The 12,482-nt window shown below is 48.2% G+C and overlaps 1 protein-coding gene across 1 annotated transcript in view; it reads left to right on the top strand.

The window, feature by feature from the left end:
• DENND1A (DENN domain containing 1A) overlaps positions 1-12,482 on the top strand; it is a 509,944-nt gene that overhangs the window by 439,778 nt on the left and 57,684 nt on the right. Inside the window, 5 exon segments of the mRNA XM_053908275.1 lie at positions 3,006-3,110; positions 3,489-3,576; positions 5,471-5,511; positions 7,804-7,875; positions 9,123-9,179. Of these exon segments, the coding sequence (XP_053764250.1) occupies positions 3,006-3,110; positions 3,489-3,576; positions 5,471-5,511; positions 7,804-7,875; positions 9,123-9,179 (363 nt within the window).

Genomic DNA, 12,482 nt, shown 5'->3' with positions numbered 1-12,482 from the left:
AAAAAAAAAAAGAGGAAAATAGTCCAGGTGCAAGGAACAAAACTGGCAAACGCAAGGAAGCAAGTGGAAAAGGACATGCCCTGTGATCAGGAGAAATGCACTTAGAGCAGAAGGTACCTGTGGTGGGGGGGGCGGGGGGAGAGGGTATGGGGAGGAATAAGGGACACAAAAGGACTCTGGAAAAGAAAGCTGGGCTCAGCTTAGGAAGGGTTTATCTGCCCAGCTAAGGAGCTAGGACCGTTTCTCTCCTCTCCCACATGGGACCCTGTGTCTATAACTCCCGAGCTGCTAAGTGTGCGATGTTGAGTGAAACGGGTGCCCTCTTGCCAGCGTGAGGCTTATAGTCTGGTGGAAGAAGTGAACATTAACCAGATCATCACGAAGTTTAACCCCTCTGCAGTCACAGTTCCTGAGTAGGATAGTAGCATGATCTAACGTGCATTTTAGAAATCCTGAAGAGCCGGAGTAGACAGGAGGGGACATAGAATTCAGTCTCCATTTGGGGCGCCTGGGTGGCGCAGTCGGTTAAGCGTCCGACTTCAGCCAGGTCACGATCTCGCGGTCCGTGAGTTCGAGCCCCGCGTCAGGCTCTGGGCTGATGGCTCGGAGCCTGGAGCCTGTTTCCGATTCTGTGTCTCCCTCTCTCTCTGCCCCTCCCCCGTTCATGCTCTGTCTCTCTCTGTCCCAAAAATAAATAAAAAACGTTGAAAAAAAAAAAGAATTCAGTCTCCACCATGGTGAGCAGGCCTGTGCCAGGCAGTGATGGCAAATAGGGACAAACTTGAGACCTTTCCCTGACAAACCAAGGAGGACTTGGGCAGTGTGATAGGTTCATGGGTAGCTGTGGACAGTGCCAGCTTAAGAAAGAAACATGGGGCGCCTGGGTGGCTTAGTCACTTGAACGTTCTACTTCAGCTCAGGTCATGATCTCACAGCTTATGGGTTCAGGCCCCTCATCAGGCTCTGTGCTGACAGCTCAGAGCCTGGAGCCTGCTATGGATTCTGTGTCTCCCTCTCTCTCTGCCTCTCCTTGCTCACGTGCGCGCTCTCTCTCTCTCTCTCTCTCTCTCTCTCTCTCTCTCAAAAGTAAAGATTAAAAAAAAATTGTTTTAGAAAGAAACAGATTTGGGGTAAAGTCTGGGTGGGATTATAATTGAGAGTTTTGGCCATTTTGAGTTTAAGGTGCTAAAGGGCCATCCAGATGGGGATTGAGACAGATACGGTTTTAGAGCGAAGGATGCCAAGCAACAGTATTATCAGGAGTCATCCGTGTATGGGTGACACTGCTCATGGATGAGATGGCCTGGAGAGGGACTTCACTGCCCTGCTGTGGTTCCCAGGATGGGAAGCAGAACTTGCAGGCCACAAGGATGGGATGTTAGGTGGGCCTTTGCTATCACTAGCCCATCCCAGCTGGTCAACAAGGAAGGTGTAGATACATGTCAGAGTAGCAAGTGTCATGAAAAGCTCTTTTTTCCTGAGGAACCACTATGCTTTTTGTCCTCGTGGACAATTGTAAAGTTTGTACATTTCCCTTCTTGCTTTTGCAGCCAGGAAACTCAGAGCTAATTTTGTAACTTTGTTTTAGGAACCATATGTACAGGACAGTGCATATCCAGATACTCTTTTCCTAAGTAAACACGTTTTATATATTTACGTATTCTTCAGCTCTGATTTTTTTCTTTGTTTCAGGTGCCGGTGTAGGCTGTCTCCAATCCTTTGTAAAATTAGGTGGGGTTTAACTGTATAAAAATAAGCACTCCCCCCACCCTAATTGGGGGGGGGGGCATCCTGGCACCTTTTGTAGAATGTCTGCCCAATTGCTGAGCTAATATTGGCTAGACTGAAGCAGGAGGAACCCTTGGAATTTACAGCAACCAGACAGTAAATTTAACACTCACACAACTCATTAAAACAGGATAAAAGTGCAGCTTCAAACATCTCTGTGTTTGCCACCAAGTCTGTGAAGGGAGGAGTCCCTTTAATTCAGTTCAAGGTAGAAAAGTCTGATCTTTCAGAATTGAGGCTCCACCACTGGAATTAAAGACTTGTCTGAGTAGATGAGCACTCCAGATACCTTCAAAGAAGGATCGAGGTGTTGACTACAAGGATGGGCTGTGTCTTCCGCTTAGGGTGTTATTTTCTTCACTCATAAAGTGTAGTTTGGTTAAAGCGTACCTTCCTCATCAAACGTCATAAGCACACAGTTGACTGGATGGTAAATCTTATTTTTCATCATCCTCGCTTTTTAATATAAATAATCATTTTAGGGGCGCCTGGGTGGCTTCGTTGATTAAGCATCCAGCTCTTGGTTTTTGCTCAGGTGGCAATCTCAAGGTCGTGAGATCGAGCCTACCTCTGGCTCCGTGCTGAGCATGGAGTGTGCTTGGGATATTCGTTCTCTCTCCCTCATAAGCGTTTTCAAAGTAAATAAGTAAATATTTTAAATTTATAATTTGCTAATGGTTGAGAGCCCTGTGTAAATGGTTTCCAAACTGTGTTCCATGGCCGAGGCCTCAGGGACTGCAAAGGTACTGGGGTGAGAGAGGAGGCCCAGCAAGGAGAGCCCAGCCACCACCACCCCTGCCCCTTGCTTCCCAAAGAGCATCTGGGCAGTTTTACTATCAGGGCTCCATCTGTACAAGGTGCTACCCGAAGAAAGGATTCTCTTCAAAGTGAAGAGAAAAGCTTGGAAATTAATCGCTTTGGAAGGCACATCCCACTGGCTTGCTGTCGGGATATGACTGGCTCGTATGGAGGGGGCCAGGGGTGGGGTTCAGAAGCTCCGCCTCCCACCAGCTCTGGGACTTCGGGGGGGTGGCTTTTCCTCTCTGAAGCTGCCTCCTCTTCCACAGAATAGAATGCCTTCAATGACAGTAGCCACTTCGCCAGGTAAACGAGGATTAAATAAATTAGCAGATGGAGAAGTGCCGTCTAACTGAGTTTAAGAACTGACCGCCTTCACCCCGTGCCTCCAACCCTCCTCTCCCATCTCCATTTCTCAGGAGGAGCCAATCACCTTCTGTGAAGAAGCCTTTGTGTCCCATTATCGCTCGGGAGCCATGAGGCAGTTCCTGCAGAATGCCATCCAGCTACAGCTCTTCAAACAGGTACCGGCCCTCCTGAGGGTGGCCCGTGTCTGGACCCCCGATGGGGCTGTCTGCAGCTGTCGTGTTGGATGGACCGAGGCTCAGCCTGAAGGGGCTCAGCGTCTGGGGAGGGGGAGTGGGCGCAGAGGGTGGTCAGCGACCAGACAGACCCTTCACAAATGTGCCATTCGATTTCACAAGTTATCATAAACATGCAGCCGGTATTTTGAAAACTCACTTAAAAAAACAAAAGAAAACAAAAACCTCACGGTTCCAAAGGCCCTTTCCTGTCTTGGGAAACATAGCGGTTCTTTGGTTGTACCCTCAGGTGCCCAGCTGAATGGTTTTCCCTCTGTTTCTTTGCATAAGCTGTTACGCTTTTGTTCTTTCTTTATATAGTTTATCGATGGTAGACTGGATCTTCTCAATTCTGGCGAAGGTTTCAGTGACGTTTTTGAAGAGGAGATCAGCATGGGCGAGTATGCTGGTGAGAAAGCGTTTTATTTTCCTTTCCGTGCTGTGGGCCGTTATGTGGGACTAGAGTGTGCGTGGCAAGGAGTGACATTAGCTTCTTTTTCCCTTCAGTGGGGGTTAGGGAGAGACTGATTTCACCCTTGAAATGCTTGAGGAATCCCTCTTCATTTTCTGATACGACAGAGGTACCTTGGCCTGTCTGAGATCTTCTGTCCTGAGGTCACCTGCTTCCCCTGGGTGGCCAAAGTCTAGTTAAATGTAGTGGCCAGCCTGCTACAGCACAGAGCACTCAAGATGTCGAGTTAGAAGAGCTGGCTTCAAATCGGGGCCCCCACTTCCAGTAAAGTGGTGAGAACTTGGTCAGGCCATGTCCCCTCTTCAGCTGAAGCGTCCCCGTCTAAGCACCGAGGAGAACGCTGCCCACCTCACAGGAATCCTGTGGAGATTAACTCAGAGTCCATGAGGAAAGGCCCATGCAGCCATCAGGACAGGATGCTAGCACAGGTTCACTGCTAAGTGGGCATTTCTTTAAAAGGTGACAGTCATCACAGCGTGCCCGGTCGCCACAGACTATTAGACCTGGAGAGGTCGGCCTCTCCTCTTTCGGAGGAGGCATCTGAGGCCCAGAGAGGTGTTAGTGACTCTCCAATCCCGATCTGGCCTTCTTTCCGAGTCCCAAAGCCTTAGTCTTTGGCAGTGAAGCCAAAACCAAGTGCAAAATCATAATAATCATGCTGTCAGCCCCCTCACTGCTGGGTGTGTGTCTGGTCTGGACTGAGTTTATAATCCCAACTCCTAGAGTCGGGCAGAATCTCACCTATAAAACCCCGTTTACAGGCCTGACCAGCCTGTGCTGCACGGGGAGCGCAAGTCCCCAATAAACCGAGTCTGTGGACAGTGACAGCGGGTCACTGATAGACATTTCCAGAGCCCCATGGAGTAAGAACCGGAGGACCCGGTTTTGCCCTCAAGGAGCTTTTAGTGGTGGGAGAAAGAGATGCGTAACTAAAGACAGATACAGATTAAACCAGTGCAGGAAAAAAAGAGCAGAAATAGGCTCTTATGCGGTTAGACTAGGACTCCACTAATCCTCATGCTAACGTGAGAGCTTCACAAAGGAGACCGCACTCTCAGAGTTGAATGCGAATTCTGAGGACAAGACGGGGCTTTCTGTGTTATTAAACTAAGTCAAGTCATTCAGAGCTTCTAGAAAAGCTGTCCGGTGATAAGACCTCCTTATCCCCCCAGATAAAATGAGTAAGTTCCCCAACAGCGCCTCCCTTTCCTTTCCCTGTCACTGCCCTGGTGTGTTGGGGGCTGCGTGTGTGTCCAGCAGTGTGGGGACACGCAGCCCTGTGGTTCCTGCCCTGGGCTGGCTCACAGAACCTCAGAGAATGTGGACTTCTGAGTGGGTGTTGCCTGTTTTAGAGGGCTGGTCAGAGGACGGGGAGGGAGAGGCTTAGCGAGGAAATGACATCGGAGCCGGTCCTTGAGTGTACTCAGCACAGAGAGTGGGGAATGGCGGCTGCCAAGGGAACAGCATTGGTGAGGGAATGGAGAAAGCGGGGAATGGAAGTACGGGATGGAAAGGCTGAATGTGGGAGGGGCCCAGACGAGACTGGAGAAGAGAGTCAGGGCTGCTAAGGGGTTGCACCCGAACTCTATCCAGTAGGCAGTGGGGGAGGAGGATTTGGGTCGGCACTCAGGGCACTGATAGGATCAGATCTCAGTTTGAGAAAGAAAACTCACAGCAGCAACTCACGGCTGCCTCCTGCAGGGAGTAGAGCACGGGAGCCTCACGTGTTTCTCTAGATTTTGAGCTTTCCAAGTCCTGCTCGCTGTAAGCAATTGGAGGAACTCCTGAGGGCACATAACATTAACCCGTTCTCTGATTCCTCTTTCCCCAGGCAGCGATAAACTCTACCATCAGTGGCTCTCCACAGTCCGGGTAAGTGTGCACCCCCTCAGAGCTACCCGGGCCCCTCTGAGCCTCCTGGTAGCCCTCTGCCTCCCCTGCCACCCACAGGGTGGTCATCCCGCCTGGGGCCCTCCATTCTTTCGGCTGAAGATGCTTCTGTTTGTAAAGCCAGGCCATCGAGTGCCAGGTGGAGGCTTGCAGGAGGAGGCTGTCCAAAGCATCCTTCTGTGAGGGCAAGGAGAGCCAGGAGAAGCTTCCTCATCTCAGGAAGCTGGCCCAGGAGTGTTGAGTGGATGTTGTCATCCTAGAGCGTTTTCTGGGGCGTCTCCTTCCAGACCAGCACGATTGGGACATTTTCATGGGAAAACCAAAAATGTGTCCCTCTTGCCACCCTGCAGTGTTTTTCACAGCAAAGGCTCCCAGGAGGGTGGAGAACAAATCACTGGGGGTTTTTTTTGTTTTTTTTTTTTTTTTATCCCTTTGCTGTGGTTATGAACAGTTTCTGGCCGTGTTAGAAGCCAGGTGCCTAGGTCTTCAGAAGCCACTAAAGAATTCAACTTCTCGCCTTTGCCCGGGTTTATCAGTGTGCATGTGCTGAAGGCTTCCTGTGAACCGGAGGCCATGCTGGGGACACAGTGGGGAGCAGAAAGACACAGGCCCTGCCCTGGGGAGCTTGCTGTCTTCTTGGGGAGGCACACGTAAACAGGCAACTGCAACATAATGTGATAAGTGTTCTTTTCTGCTTACGAGCCAAGCACACCACTGCCAAGTCAGGTCCCTTGGAAGTGGCTGCATTTGGCCGAGAGTAAGGAATTCCTCAGTGAAAGACCTCTTTTGTTCTTCTTGTATGGCCAAACACTGCACTTGGCAAATCACAGACCAGCAATAAGGACTTGCTGATTGATTGATAAAAGGAGTTTTAATATTCCAAAGGACCATTGAAATAGGATACTGAGTAATTTTGGAAAGCAGTATGGAATAAATGAGCAGGTCAAAATTTCATATTGTCCTATGACACAGAATGCTTTCTGGGTCAGACTGCAGTGTTTTTTAATTAAAGCTCAAAATTTCTAATACGGGCTGTTACCAAAAATTGTGCTAAGTGTTAATCCTAATAATTACATTACTGTATCTCATTCTTTTATATACCCACTTGATCCACTCTCTTTGTTCGAATCAGTTAGAATTATCTTTCCAAACCAGCACAAATCAGATTATGTGATACATTTGATTAAAAATCCTCTGGAGTGCCGGCTCCATATCCTGGCCCTTCGTGAGCTGACCTCATCTGGCCTCAGCCCCGCTGGTCATTCCTCCCATGATGCACTGACCACTTCCTAGGATCGCATGGCTTTTCAGCCTCTGCACTTTTTTTAATGTGCTCTTCCCTATCTCTCGAATGCCCTTACCCATCCTATCCCCCTGTGTGAACTCCTCATCATCCCTCATGGACCAGGCCAAATGCTTCATCCTCTTAACTCCTTCTCTGACCTTGCAGACCACGAGCTGCCTCCACGCGCCTTGCGCACACAGGTAGTGCGGCCCTCAGGACCTTCAGCTGCGGCTGTTTACCCTGGGGCACATACCCCCCCCACCCCCCATACTGGAGGTCCTTGACGGCTTAGGCCAGCCTTCCCATGACTCCATATCCTGCAAGGCTAACACAGGTGCCTCTGCAGTGAGGGCTCACAAAATACCTAGAGCCTGTGCACTACGTATCTATCCCTTGGCCTCCTTTGTGTCCTGGGAAAGCCATCTTTCCTCCTCTTCTCCCCGCTCTCCCAGAGAACCTAAACCAAGAAATTGGTATGTCGGATGTGTACGAGAGCCATGATTAATGTTGATGGCTACTCATTCTTTCCTTTTCTCAAGATATCAATGTTAAGGGAGGCAGCCTGCCAGAGTGATTCAAACTAACAACACAGAAAACCAAGGTGAGGAAAGGAAGGCACATGATTCCGGGTAGCCAAATAAACTAGAATTTCTTGAGAAGTCATAGATTGCTATGGGGAAACCTTGCCTCAGAGAGCCTGGGAAGAGCTTTTCTTCCAGCCAGCAGACTGGTGCCAACCAAAATACTGGGCCCCCCTGTGCCTAGTTATCAGTGTCTGTATCCGCACCCTGCTCTCCCAGAACCACCCATCGTGATCCTACCATGGCCGTAACTACTTGCCCAGGACCAGTTACCATCTAGGCCTGTTTCTCTAATTAAATTACACGCTCTTGGAATGCTGCTTAACTTGTTTAAAGGGAAGAGGTTTCTGTTGGTGTTGGCCTACTGTTCTCTTCAGTCCAAGTTGCCAATTGATGTTTTTATTATAGAAAGGAAGCGGAGCCATTCTGAATACCGTAAAAACAAAGGCGAACCCAGCTATGAAGACTGTCTATAAGTTTGTGAGTACGGGTCTTACACTCAGGATCCAAACAGATCTGTTCCTTAGCATGACAAAACCCTTAAATACACCTGACCCTGCCTTGCAGAGGTGAATCAGGGGCTGGCTGTATCCTAAAGCTTCCGAGGCTCTTAGAATTATGTAGTGTTGATATTTTGTGACCAGGTCGGTGATGTTTTTCATTGAAACTGTTTGTGCTCACAGTTGCTGCCCTCAAGAAATGGGAAGCTACTGGTTTTAGCTTGTACTAAAATAGAGACTGGGTGGCTTAAGATGCTGGCTGTTCTGTGCCGGTGTCCCTGGGACCTGGAGGCGTGGTCTGCGGAGCGTTCTGGTAAAACCTTTCCTGTGGGTATCCCCATTATCACGTCAAAATAAAGCAGCTCCTTTGCTGGTTACTGAAGACTGTTCACGGTGGGACACACTCCCTGATTTTTGTCCCAAATTCTTCATCATCTCTCTCACCACTGCCCTATAGGACGTGCATTGTTTGTGAAACCCATGCCCACAAGCAGAGAGAAAATAGGAGAACACGTCAGTTCCCGATCCGATGTGCCATCTTTTACAAGCCTCAAGTATTTTTTTTTTTTTTTCTCATGGTTTCTCTTGCTTGCTAATTTGACTGTGAGCCACTTAACTGGGGTGGTTTTGTTTTATTTCCATTTTTAATTTTGTTAGTCCTTTCCGTGCTTAAACTGCAGTTATTTTAACCGGGCGGGTGGCCTGCCAAGAGAACCACACAGGTCTAAAACGACAGAAAATAAAAGCCAGGGTGTGTGCCGAAATGAGATTTAAGGAACGGCACTAGGGGCACCCAGCAATGTGTCTGCTCAGGCCATTCAGCCCCGACAGAAAATTGGTCCTGAGGCCCTGCCCTGGTGAAATGTAATAGACATTCAGATTCTGGCAGCCTCAAAAGCTGCTGCTCGACACTTACTGGTGGCTATCACCGGGCTGCTGAGATAAATAATCATAGAGAGCAGATGAAGGGCTTTGGAAGGGGGGGAAAAAATCAGTGCCATCAAAATGCAGAAAATAAAATCTCCGTAGCCTCTTTAAGGGATTTTTTTTTTTTAACCTCTTAACATTGTATTTGTTTTCATAGCCATTATGTTTTCGACTTGATGATCCCATTTTTCCTTCCTTTTTCTAGTAATCAGAGAAGGTGATTCACGACGGATTGAAATCAAGCATAGTCCCTGCTGGAAACAGAGAGGGAATCTTAACTTAAATTAATTTTTCATGCAGGCAAAAGATCATGCAAAAATGGGAATAAAAGAGGTGAAAAACCGCTTGAAGCAAAAGGTACTTGAAGTTCTTATTCAAAATGTATAAGCACCGTGTATGAAATGCGTGGCCACAAAAAAGTATGATGTGATCAATAGAGGGCTGTTTGATACAGTGTTGTTAGCACACTTCAAAATGCATTACCAGCTGTCCGGGAGTTTTCACACTGTTATAAATATTCACAGACAAAAAACTGTCTTCAAATAACATTAAGACTGGCTTAAACCCACAAAGGCAAGCAAGTTCAGAGTCCCCACTGCCAGTCTGCCCCTTGCCCACCCCACCAGGCCTGGGGTTCACCGGGCTGTATCGAAATTGGCTCAGCGCCACCCCCACCCCCCGCCCCCCATCTGGGCACCACAGCCGACCTCTGCCCTGGGGCTGCTTATGACCAAAACCCAGAAGCATCTCCAGGGAAATGACTGCCATGATCCCAGCAGGCACCTGGCCACCATGCAGACATAGGGCACAAAGGGTGGGTTTCTGGAGGACTCCGCGGGCTCTCCTCACGGTGGTGGGTTCACCAAGAGGAGCCCAGCAGTTCCCATTTCAGACTCTTGGGAGACAGGGAGAGGACTTTGATTATCTTCCTGGACCATCAGTAAAATGGTATGAAACCTACAGCTGCACGCTGGCCCAGAGTCCCCTGCCTGATTCTCTAGCCTTGTACAGGGAGGTGAACAGAGCAGAGGGTATTTTTATATTATGATGAATGTCATCAGTATTACTGTTGTCACCCTTCAGTCACCACTTCCTAAGGATGGTCCGTGCTGGGGGCTTTTACATTTAAGCCTTAGAACAGCCCCGGGGCGGGGTATTATTCCTATTTTGTGTGTAAAGAGACTAGACTGTGGTTTGGAGGTGAAGGAATTTGCCCAAGGACACACTGCTGGAGCCTACAGAAATGGGATCAGGTTCCAGACCCGTCCATTTCTAGCATCCATGCTCTTACGACAACAGCATTTCTTACTGCCCGTCTAAAACGAGTGTTTGCTTTTCCAAAAGATGTTTGGGAGCACTTGACTTCATTATCCCACACCCCCCAGTGTGCAACTCGAACAAGGGCCTTTGTCTATCTTGGCAGTTTTTAAAAAATTGAAAGCAGTTTTAATTTTATGAAGTCAGAAAGGACCTCTCATTAACTTGCAATGGTCAAAGGAATTGATTCCTTTCTTTTAATTGCAAAATAATTTGTTCTGACTAAGCATTTAAATTCCTAGTTTCAGCTGAGAGTGAATTTTTAACGGCCAAGATTCAAGTCCCGAAATAAAACTCCTGTCATGTAAATCCAGATAGACCTTAACTGTGGTCTGTTGCACCCTGCCAGAGGCCGGCAGGTGGAATTCTTGGATGTTAAGTCCTATACATACTTTTTTATCTCCTACCCCAGCCGCGTGTAACTGAGTGGGATAAAATACAGAGTGACAGGGAGGGGGGAGTTCTCTCACCAAATTTTCCCTCCTTGATGACCTGATCTCGGCTCAGCTGGTGTTAGAATACTACTGGAAGTAAGTAAAGAAAGGGGTCCCTCCTCAGGCAGAGGACAGATGTTCCTTATTGGTCGGATGTGCTCTCTGCAGGCCATCGCCTCCCTCCTGGTACACGGAAGCGCTGGGCCTTCCGAAAATCCCCTTTTTATGATACGTAACATTTCTGCAAATAACCGGTTCCGCTCCGGTTTTGTGATGTTGTTGTTCAAAGGTTCACTTAAACAATCCAGATCGCGCTCCTTCCACGCCGCCCCCCCCCCCCCCCGCCTTCCTCTCCTTGATAGTATCTAAAGCAGATTTTTCCCTCCCCTTCTCCTCTTCCCCCTGCCAGTCTTTTCAAGAATAGCTTCAGGAGATAATGTTCTATAGAAAGTGTCAGTGCATTTCAGGTGGCACAAATGGTGAAGGCATTTTATAGAAATGTGGCTTGTCACCATCGGACTGTTGACAGATCTATTAGTGCACCTTTTTCAATTTTCACTTTTCCCCCCTTCGGTCTTACAGATTTCTGCAGGCTTGATATTTTGCAGTTGTTCTTGGAAGAGCTATTTTGTAATTGAAACTCTAGCATTGTTCAGTGCAGACAGGACTTGGTCTTCAGTGATGTGCTCTCCTGCTCCCTTTCTTGAGCTAATTTAGGATTTGGCTTCATCTGACCTCTCTCACTGCGGCAGAAAATATTTCCTTGGCTTTTTTTTTGTTCCCCTCCCCCCCCACCCCCCACCCCCCTTCACACAGCAACATATCCGTGTGGCTCCCCAGATGCGTCTAATACAGACATCTCAAGTTTGGTTTCTGCTATGAAATTGAGGCAGTTCCCAACAAAGATCCAATTTTCAAATGTACTGGGTTGCCACCTGGCCTCCTCTAACTCTGCATAGTGATGGTGACCTCGCAGATATAATCAAGAACCCAATCTTGCCCTCTGTGCTCCCGCCTTGGGTTTGAATTGCAAATAGAAAATGTGGGGCCGACCTGCGGAGAGGTCACCATGGTGTGTGGAGGGTCCATCTCTAATATGACTGCACAGGGCCCCTTTTCCATCCCTTGTTCATTTGTGCAGCAGATTTTCAAAGCATCTGAAAGAGGAGCTTTCACGGTATCCGTGTGACCATTGGCAAATAATTGTTAATAGATACTATAGTGTGGCTTTATTCCGTACCTGCTCTGCTTCAGCCCAACAACAAAAAAAAAAAAAAAAAAGAAGAAGAAGAAGAAGAAGGATGGATAATAACATGTTTCTCTGGATAAATGCAGCAAGGTGGTCAAGTTCTTCTGTAGCTTGGCCTTCTTTGAAGTCAAGCTCAAAATTAGGAAGAAGAAGAAATGGCCAAGATGCTTGCCGGCTGTCGCTTTCTAAACAGAGAGTGTAGTGCTTTCCTCCAGAGCATCTCCCCCCCCACCAGACCTGGCCTCCAGAAGAACGCCGCCGTGTGGCTGGGTTTGTGACTGTCAACAGATTGCACTCCTACAGCGTCACACGAGGGTGGCATGGGAGTGCTGTTTGGAAAACAGTGGCCACACACACGCTCCTTCTCACCTGCAAGGAGCATTAAGATATTCACATCAGAATGTCATTTTGTCATCTCCTGGGAAACCCCTGAAGAATTACCTTTTTTCTTCCATATTAGAGTGACTGAATCGAATGGGCCCATTTCACAGCCCTTTTTAAAGTTTTAAATCTTTGATCTTGGAGACACAAATCGAGCTTGTTGATAAAGAGCTTTTGATGGAAAGGAGCAAATTCACAGCTGGGTTAGCGAAGCCTCGAGTTTCTGGCCAAACATCTCCTGGTGTACTGAAGGGAGTAAGCGCGTGTGGGGCAGGCAGA

Source organism: Panthera pardus, unplaced genomic scaffold (assembly GCF_024362965.1).
Source record: "Panthera pardus isolate Hobbes unplaced genomic scaffold, ASM2436296v1 HiC_scaffold_20, whole genome shotgun sequence".
NCBI classification, from domain to species: Eukaryota; Metazoa; Chordata; class Mammalia; order Carnivora; family Felidae; genus Panthera; species Panthera pardus.
The sequence above is the reverse complement of the archived record's forward strand: the minus strand, read 5'-3'. Positions and strand labels throughout refer to the sequence as shown.